General features: G+C 39.0%; 1 protein-coding gene across 2 annotated transcripts in view; it reads right to left on the bottom strand.

Annotated features, from left to right (window-relative positions):
- The window catches only part of LOC122124680 (contactin-associated protein-like 3), a 110290-nt gene that overhangs the window by 10060 nt on the left and 75545 nt on the right, over positions 1-24685 (bottom strand). Inside the window, exons 10-16 of one of the 2 annotated variants that reach the window (XM_042699377.1) lie at positions 23026-23145; positions 20867-21067; positions 11835-11979; positions 7371-7498; positions 5571-5741; positions 3902-4120; positions 2089-2328 (exon numbers count right to left, since the gene is read on the bottom strand). In XM_042699377.1, coding sequence (XP_042555311.1) covers positions 2089-2328; positions 3902-4120; positions 5571-5741; positions 7371-7498; positions 11835-11979; positions 20867-21067; positions 23026-23145 — 1224 coding nt within the window. The remainder of the gene's footprint in view (positions 1-2088; positions 2329-3901; positions 4121-5570; positions 5742-7370; positions 7499-11834; positions 11980-20866; positions 21068-23025; positions 23146-24685) is intronic. The other variant, XM_042699378.1, reaches the window with a different exon arrangement.

Raw genomic sequence — 24685 nt, forward strand, 5'->3', positions numbered from 1 at the left:
AAGAAATCTATGGGAACACTTTGTCCATTGCTTAATTAGGTTATCTGTGTTTTTATAATTAAATTGTAGGAGCTCTTTATGTAATCTGGTTATTAGGCCCTCATAAGATAAATGATTTGCAAACATTTTCTTACATTATTTGGAGTTTTTACTTTCCTGATGGAGCCCTTTGAATTACAAAAGTTGTGTTTTTTTTAATTTTGATGAAATTCAGATAACTTTTTTCTTTCTCCTCTTACTGTCTTCCTTTTAAGGATGTAGACTTTTAATTCTCTCTTTTTCTTGCTCTCTCTCCCTCTCTCTTTCCCTCTTTCTGTTTCTTCTCTTTCTCTTTATCTCTGTCTGTGTACGTATATGTGTGTACTAAATATATTTGGGGAGATTAATCTGATATAAAATTACTTTGGGGCCTCTACTCAGAACAACACAGGTCAGGATATCGTAAAGATAGTGAGAGGTGATCATTGTCTTGGTCATTTTTTTTCTATTTCTATTAAATAAAATAAATTCACTGAAAATCCAAATTATTCTTGTTTTGATTAGGAAACTTAACTATAACTTCTTTTCTACCCTACTACTAGAGGGCCATTTCCCATTCAACTAAACATACTATCTATGTCTCATATATCTTTAGGTTTTAAAATGGTATTTGCATTGCTTTTAGTCAGTGCAGACTGGAGTTATTTAGAAGTTATCACAGTGCTCCTGAAAAGAGGCTCATCTTTGAGATAGCTTGTCATGCAGGGGGCTCTGTATCTGACCTAGAATTATTAGGTTAGTCATGACTGATAGGTCTTAAATGATAGTTTATTCAAGAAAATGTATGGAAGACTTTTCAAAGGTACATTTTGAAAAACTTTTTCAATAACTTATAGATAAGTAATTCTCAAAAATTCTTTAAAAGTCACACAATTGTTTTTGTAGCAGTTAAAGCCAGTCACATTCCTAAACATAATGTATGTGACAACTCAGAGACCCTGAAAATTTCATTACATTTCATTTTGACTTCTCAGTGTTCTAGAAGGTTCCATACAAGTATTATAAATGCAAGTATAGTCAAGAAATCAGCACAGTGTATTTAGTACTCACACCCGTCCCTTCCTTTCAGAACACCTGAGAAGCACAAGATTGTCCTATGACATTCTCCCAAGAACAAATGGTCAAATAATAAACAGGAAACTGGCTGGCAGGTCCTGTAATCATGACATGTCATATTTAAATACATATTTTCCCCTCCTAGATCAGATGTTTGTTCATGTGAAAATGCAATTTTTAAAAGTATTCTTGCATGACATCAGTCATTTGGGTCAAAAAATATCTTGAAACCACAGAAGAGCGTTTTGAAAAACCTGATTGTTTTAGCTGGGCACTGGTAGCTCATGCCTGTACTCCCAGCTACTCAGGAAGCTGTGACATGAGGATTGTGGTTCAAAGCCATCCCAGGCAGGAAAGTCCAGGAGATTCTTATCTCTACTTAACCACCAGAAAATTGAAAGTGGCACTATGGCTCAAAGTGGTAGTGTGCTAGCTTTGAGCAAAAAGGCTCAGGGAAAGCACCCAGGCCCTGAATTCAAGCCTCATGACCAACAAGAAAAAAAAAAGTAATTATTTTGAAAATGTTAGCATTGCACAGAAAATAGAAATAACATAGAGAATTATGTTGCATTTAGGAGATTTAAGCTTTTAAAAATACTCACATCCCATTCCTAATATAATGGAAGAATTTGGGACAGAAATGTCTCTATTGTCAAATAACCTTGCAAACTTATTCTTTCTTAACAATGTCAAAGTTTTGGCTATATCCCTTATGGAAAGTTTGATTGGGTTCCTGTGGCGCACTCCTGTAGTCCTAGCTACTCAGAAGGCTAAGATCTGAGGGTCATGATTCAAAACCAGCCTGCCTAGGCAGGAAAGTCCAAGAGACTCTTATCTCCAACTAGCCAGCAAAAATCTAGAAGTAGAGGGATGGCTCAAGTGGTAGAATGCCAGCCTTGAGAAAAAGAGCTAAGGGACAGCACCCAGCTGCTGAGTTCAATCCCCAGTACCAGCACATACGTGCTCTGTGATCCACTTTCTGGTCCTACTGACCTTGCGAGCAGAAGGGTCCTTCGAAGGCAGAGGAGGCACAGTCACACTGGATCCCTGCGTGTTTTTCTAGGCATCTTCCCCCATTATGGCACAGATGGCCATAGCTGCTGCAGTGGCCTGCGCACCCCGGCTCCACACCTGGCGTCACGGTGGCTCTTTCTTCCAGGTCCAGGGCCACCCCATTCAGCCGCAGGCCCCGGATACAGCCCAGGAAACCCCTCTGCCTGCTGGCAGTTCCCCCTACAAGCAAAACACTGAAAATACAAATGTGCTCCTTGGTATTTTATTCAGGATTTTATGTCTATATCAAAATCAGGCCTTATGGAGGGGGTGAGTACTGACTTTTTTCCCAAAAGTGCTGTGAGTACACATAACTTTAAAAAGAACACATTTTGCCAGATTTCATGAAACCTAAGTGGTCGTAAGTGAAACATGAGTCACACAACTTTTAAGCATGTTACAACTGGCTAATATTCATACTAAAATTGTTTTTCCTTTCTCTTCTTCCTCCTCCTTTGCCTTCTATTCTGTCTCTCCTCTTCCTCTTTCTTCTTTTCCTTCTTTTCTTCCTCACCTTCCTCCTCTTCCTTCTTCTATCTTTATAAGTAGATGAACACAGATTATGTGCCTGTTCTTTCTATCAGGTAGTTAGATGGTTTTTAGGCCTTTGAAGAGGCTTGCTTCTCATCTAATATGAGAACCAACTAGGCTTTAAGATCTATTTTATGGAACCACTATGTATAAACTGTCCCGTCAAAGACACACACACACAAACAGACCTACACATTCGAATTCATTGTGAGGCAGTTAGTGCCCAGGAGTTGTGTGTATTTTCTAGTAAAAATAGGCTACATGATAATCTGTGCTTCAGGCCAGTGTCTACTTAGATTGAGACCTTAATTTCTTCAAAATGCATACAAAATCAACAAGAGAGAATGCTACAGTCTGAATTTGCTTAGTTTCTAAGCTTGAATGGAGTAATCTGAAAAGGAAGATAGCAAGATATATTTCCCTTTAAGAAAAATAAAAACAATGACAAAACCATGAATAAACAAATTAGAAGGAAGACTTCTACTATCCAGATCTAGAATCTTTAAGCAAGTAAACTGCAAGAATAAAGCAAGAAGCGCGAGATGGAAAAGCGTGTGACAGGAGAGTGGAAGGGAAGAAGAAAGGAGTGAGATCCTGAATGTTCTACCACGGGCAGATGCACTGTGCTCCCATTATGGACTCAGTTTCTTAGGGTTGGTCTGTTTATTTGTTAGTTTGTTTTTGTTGGTCATGGGGCCTGAACTCTGGGCTTGGGTGCTGTCCCTCAACTCTTCAGCTCAAGGCTAGCACGCTACCACTTGAGCCACAGAGCCATTTCTGGATTTTTCTGCTTATGTGGTGCTAAGGAATCAAACCCGGGGCCTCATGCATGCAAGGCAAACGCTCTACCCGTGAGCCACCTTCCCAGAACCCCCTATGGTCTGTTTTTGAGCAGACACTGGAGGAATAAAATTGTGTTGATAAAACAAAGCAGTCACAGATGCCAGTCAGACTTGGGCATCAGATATCTTGAGTCGAGATTCCATATATTAGTTGTCTCATATGTCAACAGGAAATACAGTAATAATGCTTACAAAATGACATGTCAAATAAGAAGCTTATAGCAAGCACATGGAACCTTCTAGATGATGACTACACAGAGCCAAGGCAGTAGCCATTTGCAATTGTTACTGAAGGTACTTTCATCATTATGATTGTCTCTTGGCCCATCGCTACAGACCACCCCCCTCCACATGTTCCACTATAAACCAGTGGCACTCACCAATGAAGAGCTGGCTGTTGAGTTGTAAGCGGATATGCCCGTCAGCTGGGGCAGGCTGTATCTTTTGAGGGAGCTGATCCACTTGAAGAGATGCTCCTTTAATGTTCCTTTCTGCCCTCACGCGGTGCCACCGATTGTCATTGAAAGGAGTGGGTGACTGCACTGTGACCTCGCAAGGTCCATTTCCCACATCGAAAGAAAAGGTCACTTCTGTAGGAGCTGCAAAGATCACATGGGAATCTTGCCCAAGTTAATTCACTGGGGACAAAACTACATCTTGAGCAGGCTTTGGAAAAAAATGATGACATGCTCATTACCAGAGAACACAATGCAAGAAAAATATGACTGACTTGGGGAAAAGGAACAAAATACCCAGGAGGAAAACTGATACATTTATCCTTAGAGTTTACTATTCAGTCTTGCTAAGTCCGGACTCAATCTGGCTCAGTGCTAATACAGAGATATATATCCCTAGCTAGAATATGGAATATAATTTGTTTCAGGTGTATAAACAAGTTTTACTTGCAAATGGTTCAAAGCTTCCTCCAATTTAAAAGACACTAAATGTAAGCCAGATGCCAGTGTTTAATGAAAAGCTGAGATCTGAAGGACTGCAGTTCAAAACCAGCCAACCTGGGCAGACAAGTGTGTGAGATTCCATCTCCAATTAACCAGCAAATGCTGGCCTGGAGGAGTGGCTCAAGGGGTAAAGCTGCAGCCAAGTAAGCAAGCCAAGTTCAAACCCCAGAAACTAAGAAAAAGAAAAGGAGGGAGGGGAGAAGCCACTAAATGTAAATGTTGTCAGTAATTGGTTAAACTTTGATTGTGGGAATGTGGCTTAGTGGTAGAGTTCTTGCCTAGCATGTTTGAAGCCCTGAGTTCAATTCCTCAGCACATGAACAGGAAAAGCCAGAAGTGGCACTGTGGCTCAAGTGATAGAGTGCTAGCCTTAAACAAAAGACTCTCAGGGACAGTGCCCAAGGCCCTGAGTTCCAATCTCAAGAGACCGGCAAAAAATAATAATAATTGTTGGGCTGGGAAGGTGGCTCAGTGGTAGAGTGCTTGCCTTGCATGCATGAGGCCCTGGGTTCCATTCCTCAGCACCACATAGCAGAAAAAAATTAAAAAGCTGGAAGTGGCTCTGTGGCTCAAGTGGTAGAGCGCTAGCCTTGAGCTGAAGAGCTGAGGGACAGCGCCCAGGCCCAGAGTTCAGGCCCCATGACCAGCCCCCCCCCAAAAAAAATAATTGTTTTAAATCACAGAATCTTACAGTTTAATTAAAAAATATATAATTATAAGGTAAGGATGACAATAACTTAAAATTTTATTCAACTTGCTATTTATTTGTATTTTTATTTATTTATGTATTGATTTATTTTAATTCTGATCCTGGGGCTTGAACTCAGGGCCTTGTGCTCTGAGTTTTCTTACTCATAGCTGCTGCTTTATCACCTGAGCAATGCCTCCAGTCCAGCTTTTTTGCTAATTAACTGAAGATTGAGTTTCTTTGACTTTTCTGTCAAAGTTGGCTTTAAAATACAACCCTCAGACCTCAGCCTCTTGAGTAGCTAGGTTCACAGACATGAGCCATAGGCACCTAGCTATCGGTTTATTTTTGTGACTAGAATAATTGGTATTTGTGCTTTGTTCCCGCCGTGGGGCAACGTACCACGCAGCTCCATCCTGATAAAGTCTGTGATTCCCAGGTTTTCCATGAACACACCAGAGGAAATGGTAGTCTTAAAGAAGAAATGCACGTCAGCAGTCAGTTCTCCGTGGAAAGTAGGGAAATGAAGGTATGACGTCTCAGTGTTGAAGGAAGCTGAATTCCAAAATGATTCTAGTAGGAAAGGCAAAACAGTCATGGATCGTTTTTTCCTGCTGAGCATGTTTAAAGGGATGTAGGTCCTCACCGGAGGGGTGGTAAAGAATACATCATATAACCATGCTGTCACTATCCAAACTGTGAGTACTTTGAGGACTAGGATTCTATTTGGAGAAAAGGCAAAGCAAGATTGTCACCAGTTACCACACCAACCTCGTGGCAAGGGACAGTAGTGTCTTGAAGTAGGGTGGTTTACCACCCTGGGAGGTGGTGACAAATGTAGAACACAAGAAGAAGAGGCCAGTCAGAGAGGATGCCAAGGTTTTTGGTGCGACTGGCTGGGAATAATTTTGAAGAAGCAAATTTGATATTTTTGGATCTATTAACTTTGAAATCTCTACAATTTCAGATCCATTATATTTGAAAAAATATCACTCAGAATGGGAAAAATGCAGTGTGACTCAAGAATTTTATTCTAGTCCAGTCGTCCTAAGAGTGAGGGATAATGCATGAATACTCCAAAGTGTTCGCAAACTCGGGAAATAGGTGTCACTTAAGGACTGTTAGAAGAAAAACAACAAATTAAAAACAACAAACTAGCCAACTAATAAATACAATTATTTATAAATAAATACAGGTTAAATATTCCTAATTCAAAAATCCCCAAATTCAAAATACTCCAAAATCCAACTTTTCTGAGTACTGATATTCCATCAAAAGTGAAAATTCCAGGGGTTGGAAGGTGGCTCAGTGGTAGAGTGCTTATCTTGCATGCATGAGGCCCCGGGTTCGATTCCTCAGCACCACATAAGCAGAAAATGCCAAAAGTGGTGCTGTGTATTCCAAAATCTGGAAAATTGGCACCAAGTATTTCAGATGAAGTAGAGCTAAATTTCACTTCACCAGTGAAAAATTGACCTTTTGCAAACATGACAATTTCATATCTGTTTTTATATCTCTGCATTTTCTTATTTATGCTTTCATAGCTATGGTTTCAAATATTTTGTTTTATGCTGTTTTCAGTACTGCGACTTGAACTTGCTTGCTTGCTCATCTATGGTGCTCTACTACTTGAGCCACACCTATAGCCTGACTTCTTAATGAGGACTTTTGTCTATCCAACCTAACTTTGAATCTTTGTCCTCCAGAACTTACCTTCCTGAGTAGCTAGAATTTGCATGAGGCACTATGCTCAGTTCATGATTTTGATCTTAAATATTTGCAGAGGCTCATGTGATAAAGACTGGGTTACTAGCTTGTGAGTTTAGTAGGAGGTGGTGGAATCTTTAGGAGGCGGAGCCTAATGGTAGGACATTAGGTCATTGGGGGCATGGCCTTGAAGATGACTTCCATGAAGCAAGCAACTTTTGCTCTACCACATGGTTCCACCTCACTACAAGCCCAGTCATCACAGAGCTTACCGTGGGTTGAAACCTCAGAAACCATGAATGGTTCATTTCTAACTCACTGAAGTATGTGGTCCCACTAATTAAAAAGCTAATTAACCTAACACATTTCTGACATTTTTCCAGGTCTGAAGCATTGACACTGGTTGTTTTCTGTGACCAAAATAAGGATATTTTCCTATTTTTTAGGATCAAAATATCTTATTAGAGAAAGAAAAAAAATCTCTTCAGTACTTACTGTCACCCTGGCAGAGCAGAGGCCCCAGGGTGTAAGCAGCTTCAGAATGTAGTTGGCCGGTGTCCTTCATCACAATCTTAGTGACAGGCAGGTGCTCCTTCTGAGAAAGGACAATTGTGTCACTGGTCCTACAAAACAGCAACCCAAACCCTTAAAATTATTTCACTAATATAGGACACAATTAACAGATGGTATCATATAGCAATTTGAAACTGACACTATAAGACTTAATGGAATACTTTAAAAAATTTAGTATTTTGACAACCACCATTGACATACAAATAGTTATTAAGAATCTACATGAAAAATTGGCAATTTATTTTTGATCGGGGGCCATGTAGTGGCTTCTCGGGCCATGCAGCCTTTCTAACAACTGCTGAACTCTGCCACCAACCTGCCAAAAGGGCAAGATCATGTTGCAATGATAATTTATGAGCACTGAGATTTGAACTTCAGGCAAGTTTTATGTGTCTTGAAATAGTCTTCCTTTTAATTTTCAGCACTTGGAAAGGTCAAAATTCTTAGCTCATCAGACATCTAAAAACAGGCCAGTGGATGGACTTGACCCACAGATGTCAGAAATGTGTTAGGTTAATTAGCTTTTGATCAGTGGGATCACATACTTAAGTGAATTAAAAGTGAACCAAAATAAGCATTTTGGTTTCCAAGGTTTCAATCCATGGTCGGTTGGCTCTGTGAAAGGTGAGCAACTCCTGATCCATTCGCCAATTCCTGACGTCACTGCCCACACCGTGAAAAAGTGGGGGAGCAAATTAAGGAGGATGAGATGACCTTGGATGGCATCTGAAAGATAACTAAGCTGATAACTGCTCTCCAAAACTAAGTCTTAAGATAATACTGTAATGATCATTCATTACAAATATAAACAGTTAACACTTTAGATTTTGGATTTTTTAACTTTTTTGTCATCGGTCATAGGGCCTGAACTCTGGGCCTGGGCGCTGTCCCTCAGCTCTTCAGCTCAAGGCTAGCGCTCTACCACTTGAGTCACAGCACTACTTCCGGCTTTTTCTCCTTATGTGGTGCTGAGGAATTGAGCCCAGGCCTCACGTATGCAAGGCAAGCGCTCTACCACTGAGCCACCTACCCAGCACTAGCCACAGGATTTTATTGTTAAACTTTAAAGGTCTTTTTAATAGTTATTGGATGTCTGTTTCCTTGATAATATCATGAGCTATAAAACCGAGCCCACAGGTTCAAAACTAGAAGCAATACAATCCCTGCTTTAAGGAATAACCAGACTAAGTGTGGGAAATTATTCTGTTCAATGTGAGATCCAGAATCAGGACAGCCAGACAAATAGAGGTCATCTTCTATTGATCAGCTTTGTGCCAGGCATTAACGATGCAGTGTGAAAAATAGAGTCCATGACACCCCAAAAGTATACAACCCAATGACACTTTGAGTACTAATTATTGACTTGAAGGGAATGATGTCCCTCAAAGAGACTGGTCAATGGATTGCCCATATTGTGGATTGTGTAATTTCTGCTGAAGTGACTTTCTTGGCCTTTGGGGCATTTTTAGCAGAATTCCTCACTCCTGCTAATTAGATGCCAGCAGAAACAGCCCTTGTCTTTTCAACAGCAAAAATGTCTTCAATGTATGCTAAATATCCCCTGGTGTGAGGGTTTAAAGTTCTAAGAAGTCCTGATATCTGTGAGGTGTGAATCAATACATTTAACCAGTGTCCTAATTCTCTTAAAGTTTTCTGATTTTTTGGTCATGAAAGGATTCTAATTGTTTTTTTTTTTTTTTAAAGAACTTCATAGCTTTTCACATTGCAAGTAACTTTTACTAGAGCCTGGGTGCTTTCTCTAAGTTTTGGGTTTTGTGTGTGTGTGTGTGTGTGTGTGTGTGTGTGTGTGTGTGTGTGTGTGTGTGTGTGATCTAAGTCAGCACTCTATCACCAGAGCCACAGCTCCACTTCTGGCATTTTGGTGATCAATTGGAGACGAGAGTCCTATGGACTTTCCTGCCTGGGCTGGCTTCAAACTGCAATCCTCAGATTTCAGCCTCTTGAGTAGCTAGGATTACAGGTGTGATACACTGGTGCCTGGCTTTATTTGTTGCTTTTTAAAGGTCAGAAATAATCAATTAGAAGTAAAATAATATTAAATCTTCATGCATGACTATTATAACAAATTCACTCGTGGATTTTTTTAAGACAATAATGGTCTGCCTATTGCAGAAAGTAAATAGGTCTCCTGAACATTACTTAATGGTTGTAGCATATTTTTAATTATTATTGTTATTGTTATTAATATCATTGTTATTATTATTCCAATTTGGTGACTTGAGTTTAAGGTCTTGTGCTCTTGCTTGGCTTTCTGCTCTACCATTTGAGCCATAACTCTAGTCCAGCATTTTGCTGGTTAATTAGAGTCTTGATTTTTTTGTACAGGCTGTCTTTAAATGGTGGTTCTCAGATCCCAGCCTCCTAAGTAGCTAGAATTACAGGTGTGAGACAGCAGTACCCATCTTAAGTTATTATAGTACTTTTATATAGATTAGATTTACAATTGATGTTTGGTACATTGTAATTACTGCAGTAAGTCAGTAGAAATTTTGTGCTTTGATCATGAAGTTTTTTTTTTTCACATGTATTAAATAAGCTACTGACTGGGAACAAGTTACAGAAAAATACTTATAATGCTACTGATTATATTCATGCATATGCACATGATTTGATAGATAACAAAATAACTTTCCCACTTGCTTCTATTCCTGAAAAAATATTGTTCCATAAAAAAAAATTCCCCATCAGGAAAAAGTGACAAAGCATTTCAACTATTACAGCAAAGACTTTGAATTAAAAAGCAGGATTAATGTTCTTATTTTTACATCTTAATCAGGACTACATAATCACCCATCTTATCTTTACATGTAACTTTAATTGCAAAATCCTTATGTGTAAGACCGGTAAATTCCATTGTTATAAACTTCAATTTGACTTGAAAAATTAAGAGACTGAATTCCTTGTAAGCGTTCTATATACCCAATCATTTGCAAATCATGGTTTGGGGGATGGGAAGACAATTCATAATGGTGTATTCTTAGGCATGAATAAGATCTGTGTATCCGCAGTATTGAAGTAAATAAATGTAAAATACAAATAATTCTATGATCATTTCTTTTTAAATCAGAATTTGATTTTTTCCCAAGTTTTTTTTCCCTAAATGTCCTTAACAATGGAAAGCCCAGGTCTCAGCAATTTGTTTCTCCCAAGGACTGGGAAGACATTCAAAAGGTATCAGAAGATTTGGAGTCTCCTGGGCTTTCTGTCCCCTCCACTCATCAGGAAGGTCATTTAACAAAGAAGGCTGTGTTGGTATGGTGACATGTTCCTTTAGTTCCTGCTCTAAGCAAATGTGGTCCACACTAAAGTATGTGCTAAAAGATAGAAAGGTCTATAATTTTAAAAAGAGAAATTTCTAGCGTTCTTCAAACTACTTTCTAAAACTAGTGGGAGGTAGACAATTTGGATGTTCTTGCAACACCCTATGAAATCTCTTCTCTTTGACTTATACAAATGGGGAAAGGGCCAATGGCCTCCGTCTCCTGAGCTGCCCACAGCTGGAGGCTGGAGCCTGACAATCAAGAGCTGTGGAAAGAAGCAAAGGAAAATCCCAAGGGTTAAAAGAGATAACTTTCAGGAACTGAAGTTAGATGTGCATCTCCATATGGAGCCCAAAGTTAATAGGTGTCAGTCAATTGCAATATCAGGTATTTTATGTTGTATATCTTAACCTTTACAAAGACATTTTAATTGACAGAAGGTGATTTAAGATCTGGAATTACTAGTAAAACAAATTGAAATTGTAAGTGAGATTTTTTCCCCCTATTGCTTGCTATACTTACTCATGTTTTTTGTTTGTTTGTTTGTTTTGGGTCCAGTCGTGGGGCCTGAACTCTAGGCCTGGGCGCTGTCCCTCAGCTCTTCAGCTAAAGGCTAACGCTCTACCACTTGAGCCACAGTGCCACTTCCGGCTTTTTTTCTTTTTGCTTATGTGGTGCTGAGGAATCGAGCCCAGGGCCTCAGGCATGCAAGGCAAGCACTCGACCACTGAGCCACCTTCCCAGCCCTTACTCATGTTTTTTATTGAGGTAAAGTTGCAGTGAGATTGTATACCACTATATTGGAATAAAGCATCTCATGAATGTACTTGCAGATCCAATTCCAGCTGTTTGCTGGTTAACTGGAGATAAGAATCTTATAGACTTTTCTGCTTTGGCTAGCTTTAAACTGTGACCTTTGGATCTCAACCTGTTGAGTAGCTAGGATTACAGAATTGAGCCACTGGTGTTCAGCAAAACATATATTTTTATCTATGAGCATACTTAATGCATGAATGTACTTTAGTTATTTTTTATACCAGCTCATGTGAACGTTTTTAAGGATTAAAAACTACTTTTATGCACAGGGAAATCACGTGGAAATCACCATTCACTCTGGTCAGCATCACAGTTGCAGTGATATTGGGAATCAATGCAGTTGCCTTCTAATCCACAAGTGCACTTTTGAGAACCTCCCCAGTACATTTGCGTCTCATTGGTCCTTCCAGCCCACCAGCTCAGTGGAGATCCACCTGAAAGATAAGGACGAGAAAGGTCATATCTATACTGCCCCTCATTCCCACTCCAATGTATTCCCTTCACTCCCAGATTTTGTGTGGGGAGAAGGAAAGGGGAGGGGAAAGGAAGGCAAGGGAGAGGAGCAGTGGAAGAGAGGGGAGCAGTGGAAGAGAGGGGAGGAGAGGAGGGGAAGAGAGGGGAGGAAAAGAGGAAAAGAGAGGGAAGGAGAGGAGAGGGGAGGGAAAGAAGGGAGTGGAGAAGAGAAAAGGAAGGGGAGAGGTAGGGAAGGAAAGAAGGGAAAGAAGAGGAGGGGTGGGAGGGAAGCAAAAAAGAATACATTTGAGAAGATATTTTAACCCCCATCATAGATATAGATTCTTTAAGGATATTGATCAAACTCTCTTCCCTTCATCCAGTCCCGGGTCTCAAAAGGTAGGCTTAAATTATTACCATCTATTTTTCTTTTATTAGACAATGACTCCTTAACTTATTTGGAAATATTACACATTCTCCATATGACTAACATTTAAAAATTTCACCATCCAAACAGATTCAAGAAGAATTTATATCCGGAAGAGTCTGTTTGAGATGATAAAATGCTGATTTATTGGCCTATCTCATCCCATATTTTTGGTGAGGACATTTGTTATAGATTCCACATTTGGTATGGGATTTCCTAAAACATGGTATTCCCTGTCATAAGTGAATACACTTTTGTTGTGGGATGTGTTTTGCTTGCATTACATGGCCTGGCTATTCATTGAGATGCTAACACATAGCACTAGTAAATGTTGTTCAGGCCACAAATATTCATGAATTGAATATTATGCTCAGAAACAAAAGTACCCTGGGTCACTAATATTCTGACCAGTACAGATATTCAGCACCATCTCTGGGCACTAGCAATAATTAAATGACAATGCCAGATACTAGTTTGTTCTACAGAATCACATGTTAAGATCAGAAGTGCAACTAAGGCCTGAGCGCTAGTGGCTCACACCTGCAATCCTAGCTACTCAGAAGGCTGAGATCTGAGATCTGAGGATCATAGTTCAAAGCCAGCCCAGGCAGGAAAGTCTGTAAGACTCTCAGCTCTAATGAACCACCAGAAAGCCAGAAGTGATGCTATGGTTCAAAGTGGTAGAGTGCCAGCCTTGAGGAAAAGAGCCAGGGACAGTGCCCAGGCCCTGAGTCAAGCCCCATGACAGAAAGAAAGAAAAAGAAAGAAAGAAAGAAAGAAAGAAAGAAAGAAAGAAAGAAAGAAAGAAAGAAAGAAAGAAAGAAAGAAAGAAAGAAAGAAAGAAAGAAAGAAAGAAAGAAAGAAAGAAAGAAGGAAGGAAAGGAAGGAAAGAAGGAAGGAAGGAGAGAGAGAGAGAGAGAGAGAGAGAGAGAGAAGGGAGGGAGGGAGGGAAGGAGGGAGGGAGGGAGGGAGGAAGGGCAGGCCAGCCATTGAGTGTGGGAGCTAGCATACAGAAGCAGGAAGATTATCTATCCCAAACAGAGAGAGAAAGTGGCCGACAACAGGTTGCAGCCATCACCAAATTAGAGCATGAGGGAAATGGAATTGGATTAACTCAATCTATTTCTTAAACAGCGCTTTACCATTTGGTGCCATTTTTCAAATTTATATATTATTACAATTGGATGCTACATCAAGATCTGGAACTTTACTTAGTTTCTACTTACTGCTTATTACAATTAGTTTCTAGTGAAGATTTTCTGTATTCCTTACTACCACTTCAAATACAAAACACCAATTCTGAGAAGTTTATGAAGAAAGCAATATCTAGAGCCTTTTTAAAATGCATTAAACAAGCCAGGCGTCGGTGGCTCACACCTGTAATCCTAGCTACTCAGGAGGCTGAGATCTGAGGACGGTGGTTCAAAGGCAGCCCTGGCAGGAAACTCCATGAAACTCTTATCTCCAATAAACCACTAGAAAACCGTAAGTGGCACTGTGGCTCAAGTGGTAGCACACTTGCCTTGAGCTGAAGAGTTGAGGGAGGGAAAGCGCCCAGGCCCAGAGTTCAAGCCCCACAACTGACTAAATAAATAAATAAATAATATATTAAATCTTGCTGAGTGCCAGTGGCTCATAAGTGTAATCTTAGATACTCAGTTGGCTGAGATCTAAGGATCGTGGTTCAGTGTCAGCCAGGGCAGGAAAATCTGTCAGACTCTTATCTCTAATTAACTACCAAGAAAAAAAATCTGGAAGTGGAGCTGTAGCTCTAGTGAGATATATATAAATATAAGATATATATGTATATACATATATATGCTTATATATACACCAGTGTGTGTATGTAACATATATTACACATATATATATGTGTGTGTTATGAAATTGAGGACCAGAATTATCTTTAAGTGGAACAGTGCCATTTGAACATAGATGTAGATTAGTTATATACAGTACATTAGTATATATTAGTCTTAGCATATAGTATATACTAGTATATTAGTATAGATTAGTTATAATATATAGTATATATTAATTATATAGTATATTAGTTACATACTTCCTACTCAAGTGAAATCATCTAAAGGTTAAGGAGAATTATATGCTGAAAATGAGAAAATGGTATATAACATCATATAAGAAACTCAGTTAAAAGCAGAAAATATAAAGAGATTTCAAAGCAAGGAAAGGGGTGGGAAAGCAGGAGGGTATAAAAGAAGACAATTGCTTCCAAGGGTTCAAGTTGTGAATGCTTGGCCCCCCGTGTGGGAGGTGGTATGACCTTGAAGAAGCTATCTGGTGGAGGGATCCTTTGTTATCTTTAGCCTGGTTATATTTCTATCTGAGATTATATGTTGTAGTATAATTTTGTTCTTTCAAGTTCATTAAAGTGTATGTTATGGTTATATTTGTGTTCATGTATTTGAGAAGAACGTGAGTTCTGTAATTGTTGGTGTGAAGTATTCTGTACATATCACTTTGATCCAGTTGACTGATGGTGGTGTTTAGTTCAAATACATCCTCCAATGATTTTCTGCCTGCTGGATCTGTTCATTAGTGATAGAGGGTATTGAAGCCTCCAGGGGTCAGAGTGCATTTGTCTCTTTGTCCTTGGAGTTCTGTCAGTTTCTGCCTCATATATTCTGATTCTTTGTTGTTAGGTGCATTAACATTAAGCACTGTCATGTGTTCTTGGAAAACGGATGCCTTTATCATTGTGTAACCCCCTTCTTCATCCCTAATGACTTTCCTTACTCTTATCTTTAAATTAATTCCACTACTCTAGCTTTCATTTAGTTAGTGCTAGCATGGAATGTCTGTCTATATCCTTACATCTATTAGAGCAGTCCAAATCCAAATCACGGGCACCACTAAATGCTGACAAGGATTGGGGTAGCAGGAACCCCCATTCATTGCTGGCAGGAGTGTGAAAGAGTAAAGTCACTTTGGAAGACAGTGTGGTACCTATTTAATAGCTTAACTGTCTTATCATAAGATCCTGCAATTATGTTCCTAGGCATGTACTCAAGTTAGTTGAAATGTGTGTTGGGGGCGAGGCGGGGGGAAAGAAGGAATGTGAAAGGGGGGCAGGGGAGGAATGGGAACTAACCCTGCTCTAGGTAGATATAGTATTCAGGATGTTGTGATAATATTGGTAGAGGGACAGACATAAAGATTAATGAAACAGATGAAGAAACTAGAAATAGATGCACCACACAAAACTATCTGATATTTGAGAATGTTGAAATTACAATTCAATAGAGGAAGGATTGTCTTTTAACAAATAAGATTTTAGAGCAATTGGACCTTCATTAATGCAGAGAGAAGAAAAGAGGAAAAGAGAGAGATGATTCTTACATTTTATAAATTATATAATAATGACTATAATGTAATTATTATAGTTATGCAATAATTATAATATAATCATTATGTTTATGTAATTATATATAATCATTATATATTACAATTATGCAATATATACTTATATGTTATATTATGTAATATATAATATAATCAATAATCATGATAAAATTATTTATATTCATCAAATGTACATATAAAAAACATCCCAAAGAAGTAAATAGTAAAGTCAAAAGTAAAATACAATACAGAAAAAATAAGAAAACCTTTGGAATTTAGTATTTACCACAGGGAAATGACAAGTGAAGTTCACACATTCAAATGGCCAACAGCCAAATGTCTTTCTGTAAGTGAATGGTTTATCCATACTGTGGATTGTCATCCAGTAATAATAAAGAACAAATTATTGATAGGCAACGGTGATCATGAATCTCCAGTGAATGATGCAGAGTAAAAGAAGTCAATCCCAAAGGACACACTCTGGGATTCCATTTATGTGACATACTTTGAATGAAAACAGCAATGACAGCACCATAGAGAATAGGTTAGTGGTGGCCTGGACTGGAAGGCTGGAAGGGGAAGAAGGTGTGGTTATGGAAGGGATTCTCGTACTGATGGAGGCACTGTGTATTTTGACTGTCATCAATGTCAGTGTGTGGCTTTGATACTGAACGTCAGCTTCACAAGACGTCAGTCACCATTGGGGGAACTGGATATAGGGTACTCGGGTTCTTTCAATTATTTTTCACGATTGTGGATGAGACTCTTGTTATCTTGCTTGCTTGCTGTCATTGTGTATATTTTTATTGTTATTATAGAAGGTGATGTACAGAGGAGTTAAGTTATGTAAGTCTGGTAATGAGTACATTTCTTTTTGGACAGTGTCTCCACTTCCCTCAGGCTCTTTCTCTCTCCCTGTAGTTATCTTAAGATGTGAAAAAGTGTTAACCATTTTTTAAACTCCAATAAAATCATAAGGGACAATTATATCATCTTTTCCAAAGGAAAGCAGAAGGTGGGGGAAACTGTCAATGTCTGAAATAGAACGTTCAAGTTCCTCAATTATTTCAACCCATAGCACAGAAATTGGCAGGGAGAGAGGGGGTGGAGGGAAAATCTTTCAGTGATCTTTAAAAAAAAAAAATAAAGCCTTCCTAAGCCCACTCTGTTTGTTGTACCAATTACATCATAATTTCCGGGTATAAAGCACAGGCATCAGCACAATTGCAGAGGTAAACATGACCTCCTTTTACAATGTTGTACAGTATAAGATTCTCCTGACTGGCTAATGTCCACTAGCAAAGCAAAGCAGGTCAAAGTTTGTGGGTGGTATGAGCAAAATGTAGGCTATTTTCAACTCCCATTTCATCTTTACTCTAATCAGAAGCTTCTGGAAATTCTAGGTCCATTTTAGATGTTTGTCTAGGGCTCTGGTGGCTTACATCTATAATCCTAGCTATTCAGAAGGCTGAGATCTGAAGATCTGCGTAGGCAGAAAACTCCAGGAGACTCTTACCTCCAATTCATCTGCAAAAAGCTGTAAGCGCAATGTGCACGTGTGCATACACATGAAAATTTGAAAGAAGTATGGATTAAAAAACAGGCAGAGAAAATCTGTTGGAGTGCTATGAACATTATATATCTTCATGCATTGATGTTGGTAATTCAGGATATATGTCTGATATATAAATTATATATGTATGTTCATATATATGTATATATAATTATATACACATTATATCTGTCAGCCTTTCTTATTAATATTTATATATGTTATATGTTCATGTACATTGTTTATGTTACATATGTAAATACATATAACATATTACTTTACTATTATATACCATAATAAATATATAACAAATATATAAAATATAGCAAATATAATTTTATATATAATGTATTTTTTATTATTTCATTTAATTTTATGTATGGTACATTATATATTATATACATATCCTATTAATTCAATAAAAGATCTATTCACTTTAAAAAGAAGGTTTATATTTAAAATTCTCTACCAGCAGCCATATAATGGTTGCTATAAGACATGCAAATACAGAATGTGAGTTTTGAATGTGCATAGAAAAGTGCCAATATTTTGTTACTAACAACTTCGTCCTGTTTTCACTTGCAATCATCTATTCTTCAAATTAAAAATGGCTTTCCTGTGTGTAGCTGGCAAAAATCTTCTTCCATTCTGGAGTCTGTCTTATGAAAACATATAAAACTAATATGGGAGATTCAAAGGAGACCTCAAACAGTATAATTCCTTAGAAAGGCAAAGTCAAAGTTCAACAAAATGAACACCAGTAATTGGGTACTTGAAAAGGGGTAGACTGAGGTCAAGGAGAAATGGAGTAGATGAATAAAGAGGTGGAGAATGCAGTCAAGAATTGCAACAATGAGATGTACAAGTCATTACATCGAAAAACGAACTTAACAACTTTGGTGGGGGGTGGGGAGAGGGTCGGGTGGGGGGGAGGGGAGAGTATGGGAAGGGATGGGAAGGGGAAACAACGAGGAGGCAACAATGCTTGATAAGAAATGTACTCATTATCTTGCCCATGTAATTGTAACTCCTTTGTATGGTATTCTCACAATAAAAAAAAAAAAAAGAAATGGTAAATAAATGAAAAAAAAAAGAATTCAATGTATAGCCTACAATAGTGAGGAATTCAATGTATACCCTACAAAATTAAGAAGAGTGAGGAAGGGGTGAGTAGGGAAGGGATGGGTGGGAATGTTGAAAGGGATGACATTGATCAAGATATACTACTGTATTCTTAAACTGCTTCATTAAGTGGCAACTCCTCTGTACAACTACTTAAAGATGACAGTAATAGTAATAAAATGGTTTTCTTTTGGCTGTTTGTCTAGGAGTAAAGCCAATTCACACTCACGAGCAAATATATTCATGAAAAGCATGCTAGTCCTGCTGGGCAGGGCCTTTCATGATCTGCGTGGTGCTCAGGCTGTGGGCTACTTCACCAGTGAGGTGCTTGCTGACTGATTGATTAAGCGGAGTGTTTTCTGATTCCATCAGAACACTGTTCCCTGTGACCTACTCCCTCTCTTCCCTTAGCTTTACCTGGTTAACTAACCAGCAGATTTTTTTTCTACAGACCTGCTTTCGTTTGCTGCATTACCTTTCTCCCTGATTAAAATTCAACAGTGATGACCTAGATGAACTAACAAATGATTGAACTTTGTAATGCCAACTATAATTTTTTAAAAATCACTGGGAGTGACTATTTCCTAGTTCTTAAAACTTTTTTTATTTTATTTTATTTTATTTTTTTGGTTGGTCATAGGGCTTGAACTCAGGGCCTGGGTGCTGTCCCTCAGCTCTTCAGCTCAAGGCATGCGTTCTACCACTTGAGCTACAATGCCACTTCTGGCTTTTTCTGCTTATGTGGTGCTGTGGAATCGAACCCAGGGCCTCATGCATGCAAAGCAAGCATTCTACCACTGAGCCACCTTCCCAGCCCCCGTCTTAAAACTTTATGTAGATAATCTAATCACATTTATGGTGGGAAGTCTCGTGAGATCAGTATCTCTGAGCTGACTTTTTTCTGAGGAGAGAAACAGAGACTGAGAAAGAATTTGCTTCAGTTTCTGCAGCTGGTTAAGCAAAAGGCTTGGAATTTGGACTTCACACTTGGCCGTAAAACAGAAGAGCCTTTTGCTCTTTCTTGTAGTTCGAAATAGCTGATAGGCATCCTGAGACGGTACAGATCACTCTGAGAAGGAGCCCAAGGAAAGTTTGCATAGGTCTAGCACCCTGGGTAAGAGTGAAGGGTAAGGCAGAAGTGAACCAAGCAGGTGGAGGAAACTTCTGGCATGCAGAAGAACGTGATATTCCACAGGGGCTGACTGGCCAGGAGAAATGAGTAGAAGCAATGCAAGTATGCATCGATGGTCCTGAATGCCACACCTGTGGCTGAGGTGCACCCCAGCAACACTTCACTTGGATGTGTGTGTAGTGGGGCTTGAACCAAGGGCCTAAGTTCAACCCACAATCTTCTACTAGCTTTGTCACTCAAAGCTGTAGCTCTACCACTTGAGCCACACCTCCACTTTTTTGTTGTTGTTGATTAACTGGCAATAAGAATGTCACAGACTTTTCTGCCTGAGCTGTCCTCAAACTGTGATCTTCAGATTTCAGCCTCCTAAGTAGCCTAGATTCCAGGTGTGAGCCATCAGCACAGAATTTCAACTCATTTTAATAGAAGATTGTTGGATGAAAAAAGGGTGAAATCTGAGTGGGCTTTATTAGACTGCTAACATATACTATTTTTTTTGGTTGGTTGTGGGGCTTGAACGCTGGGCCTGGTTGCTGTCCCTCAGCTCCTTAGCTCAAGACAAGCACTCTACTGCTTGAGCCAAAGGACCTCTACCGGTTTTCTGGTGGTTTATTGGAGATAAGAGTCGCACAGATTTTCCTGCCTGGGCTGACTTTGAACCTCGATCCTCAGATCTCATCCTCCTGAGTAGCTAGGATTACAGGCGTGAGCCACTGGCGCCCAGCTAGCATATACTATTTTGATTGATACATTTGAAAAACTTAAAGCAAATTTCAGTATTTATCATTGATAATAAAATCCTAGCAATAAATCATACAACAGATGTCTTGGGGGAACAGTGGAGTTTTCTGTAGGAGATGGAGAGAGTTCCTGGAAGGAAAGAGAAAAGTCTAACTGGGACAGGCAGAACTTCTTAAAGATAAGCTTCATTTCTCAGGATTAAGATACTAATTATATCAGACGACTTGGGTAGTAAAACTCTTGGAATAAAGAGCATCAATAGTAATTTCATTATAGACCAAAGTGGGAGAGGTAGGATGGGGGTGAAAATGGTAAGAGAACCTGCCTAGGGAAAACCAAAATCGTACAAATAGAGGTAGATTTGAGAAAGTGGGAAGGGGCAGCAGCTGGTCTGGAAGAGGACGGGTGAGACCTCATACAGCCTCATCAGCACTAACTCTTTACTCCCTGGAAATGCATCTCCATACCTCTAGTACCTCACATTCGCCCAACACACCCTTGCAGCAGCAAGATCATCACCAAGGCTCTTACCTGGGGAGTTGGAGAGCTGGGTGGTGCGACAGCGCAGGGCTAACTGCTGCTCGCAGCTCTCGGCCATGTGCACAGCTGCCCGCAGCTGCCCTGCACCTGCTGCATAGGTGAAGGTCGCTGAGCGGGTGCGGCCTTGGGGCCAGCCTCTGACCATCACCACATCAGTGTCGCTGGGTCGTACCACCATCCACGCAGCATCAGCTGAACAGACATGAAGAAAAGGGGGCCATCAGAGGCTGCAGGGGAGAGCTGGATGAACAGCTCATTAACTTCCCAACACTAGAAGTCTCATGGCCGCTGGAAAGGTCTTAGACATGGATAGTCAGAACAGGGTTGTCATTTTCCATGAGCTATAGGGTTGTAGGTAAGCAAGTTGTATGTCGTAAGTTGTTCCTCTAACATCTCAAGTCCAAGGCATGATTCCTGTCACCATAGTTCTCAGTCTTCAGGTTTTTTAACTCCCGCCTAACCCAATATGACTTGACTTTTGCCAAGATCATGCGATAAAAAGTACCCATTTGAAGGGGTGCAGGAAAGCAAGCAAGCAAGCAAGCATGCAAGCAAGCAAGCAAGCAAGAAAGAAAGAAAGAAAGAAAGAAAGAAAGAAAGAAAGAAAGAAAGAAAGAAAGAAAGAAAGAAAGAAAGAAAGAAAGAAAGAAAGAAAGAAAGAAAGAAAGAAAGAAAGAAAGAAGGAAGGAAGGAAGGAAGGAAGGAAGGAAGGAAGGAAGGAAGGAAGGAAGGAAGGAAGGAAGGAAAAGGGAAAAGAAAGAAAGAGAAAGGAAAGCAAGCAAGCAAGCAAGAAAGAAAGAAAGGAAAAGAAGGAAGGAAGAAGAAAGAAGACAAAGAAAGAAAGAAGGAAAAAGAGAAAGAAAAGAAAGAAAGGAAGGAAGAAAGAAAGAAAGAAAGAAAATAGGGAAGGAGGGAAGGAGAAAAGGAAAGAAGGAAGGAGGAAGGAAGGAAGGAAGGAAGGAAGGAGGGAGGAAGGAAGGAGAGAAAGCAAAAGAAGATAGGGAGGGAAGGGAACAGAGAAAGAGAGACAAGGAAGGAAAGAAATAGAGAAAGAAAAGGAAAGAAAGATGAAGGAAGCAAGGAAGGAAGGGAAGAGAAAGAAAAAAGAAAGAAGGAGGAGGAAGGAAGGAAGGAAGGAAGGGAGGGAGAGAGGGAAGGAGGGAGGGAGGGAGGGATTTGAGGAAGAAGCTGAGTGATACTTATGGCTCCTGGGAAAAGCTACATAACTGAGGCTAACCATGATGGCACATTCTCACTTTCATCTGATCATCTGGTTCAGGGAGGCAACTAGTGGAATTTGTGGCAGGCCTTCTCTTCAGCACACTGCTGTCCAGGTGCTGCTCTAGTATTGCTTGGTAATCTTTCCCAAAACACTTAAAATTTACATGTACTTGAATTTGTGTGGTTCTTTTTAAATTCTTGGTGCTTATTGACTTATTTGGTTACTATCTAAATTTATGAAACTTCAGAACCTTTTCTCAGCACATTATATAAGAACTTAAAAAATGTTTCCTCTTTCTGGAGAATTGGAAGAGGGAAATAGCATGAAATTTCTCTTTAAAAAGTTTAATTATCTAAGGGGAATTTTAATGCAATCTTCCATAATCAAGCTGTGTTTATTTGTAATAATATTGAAATCAGGAATGATTTATAATATCAAAAATCAAATTTCTTTGATTATGAGAAAACAGCATATCATGCAAATCACTACATTATCTAAGATGTACATAAACTACCAGCACATAAGGTATATATATATACACATATGTATAAAATTGTTTGCACACATATATTCAATATATTCTTTTATATATGATATTTTAGCATAGTTAAAGACCTCCATTTGGTTCTAAGTTGAAAGTCTCCATTTTATCATGATGCATGTGAACAGAATCATGGGATGTATAGCACCATAGGGTGATCTTGCACAGCATTAAACCTTGCCTGCAATCCAACCAAGGTAAACAAGTAATGCATGAAAATGGAATTAACAACTAAGTTAATAAATACCATATGTAGCAGTTACACATAGCATTATACAGTGATCAAACTACACATTTTAATCATATTTTCAACTAAGCAAATTTCACAGTGTCTTTGGATGCTATGTGTAAACAGCTGTTATGTAAATCTAAAGATTAATAACATACCTGTCATATTGCAGTACACAAGAAATGGTCCCAAAGGGCCACTTCCATCTGCATCGATGGAATAGAGCCCAGAAGGGCTCCCCTTGTGCTTGTGGGCCTCACACGACTGCTCATGGGTGGCTGCAGAGGAACATCAGGCATTAGACACAGAACAACATCCTTACTCACCATCTTAAATGAATGTCCAAATGTTTCCCATTTGTAAATCACAGAAAGGTTGCATGTTACCCAATGATACTTCTATTCATTTCTATAATACCATGTTTGGTTGGGAATTTCTTTAGTGATGACATCTAAAAGCTTAACATTTTTATTAACAAATGAAAACGAAACGATCTAGTCAAGATGAATTTAAATTCTGAATGTTATTAGATTAGGTATATTTTGGAGAAGAGGAAATTGTGTATTGGTGATTAAGAATGAAGGTTATGTTGGGCATGATGGTACATGGCTGTCATCTCAGGACTAGAGAGAAGAGAGTAAGTAAATCATAAGTTCTTGGCTAGCTTGATAGAGATCACAAATAAAAAAAACCCTAACTACTATTATACTTAAGTTAATTCATTTGTAACTGTTTGAATTCCACACAGTGTGTTTACTAATAAATTTATGGGCACTAGATTCTAGCTATTATAAATGAGGGAAAACATGCAATCTTTGTTTCTCTGGTTCTGGCTTACTTCACTTAATATAATTTTTCCAAGACTTTCTATTTTCTTACAAATGGTACAATATCATTCTTTCTGATGGATGAGTAGAATTCCATTGTGTGTATATACCATATTTTCTTGATCCATTTTTCCATTGAGGCTGATTCTGTATCTTGGCTATGGTAACTAGTGCTGCAATGAATGTGGTTGTGCTGCTGGCTTTACTGCAGCCTTGTTTGTGGTCTATTGGACAAATGCCCAGGAGTGGAATTTCTGGGTAATAGGGTAGCTCTATGTTTAGTTTTATGAGGAACCTCCATACTGTTTTCCAGAATTGTTGAACAAGCTTACATACCTACCAACAATATAATAGAGTTCTATTTTGCCCATGAAGTCAAGCCCAATAAAATAAGTACCAGGAAATAGGTACTTGGGTCAAGGATAGAGGAAGACAAATGAAGGCAGAAAGGAAGTAGACTTCAGTCAAGAATTCACTGTATATACCACATAATTAAGAAAAATAAGGGAAAGGGTAGGTTGAAGGAGGGTGAAAATGTTGTAGGGGTGTATGCAATGTGTACTCATTGTATACATAAACTGCTTTGTTAAATGGCAAAAAAAAATACGTTTCCTAAAACATTAAGAAAAGTGAGGGAAAGAGTGAGTTGGGAGGCGTAATGAGAATGTTGCAAAGAATGGCACTGGTCAAGATTCATCAACTGCTTAAGAAAAAATATATATGAATCAACAAGGAACGAGAAGGAAGGGGAAGAAGTTGAAGGTGTCATGGTGGGAATGTGTTGATAAGTAGGGGCTGCATTTTCTTCCTGCGCATGTTCTCTTTTGCCTTTGTGTGAGGAAAGGTGTAGATTCTGAAGTGCAGTGAAAAAGATTAGAAGAGGTATTTACTCCAGAAAAACTGTGAATCTCAATTGTACAGGTTGTTGCTATGTAATTCTATTCAAATTCAGGGCAACTTCAGAACCAAGAGCTACAATTAAAGAAGAAAC

This window comes from Dipodomys spectabilis, unplaced genomic scaffold, assembly GCF_019054845.1.
Source record: "Dipodomys spectabilis isolate Male_0828 unplaced genomic scaffold, ASM1905484v1 ptg000241l, whole genome shotgun sequence".
In the NCBI taxonomy this organism is placed as follows: Eukaryota; Metazoa; Chordata; class Mammalia; order Rodentia; family Heteromyidae; genus Dipodomys; species Dipodomys spectabilis.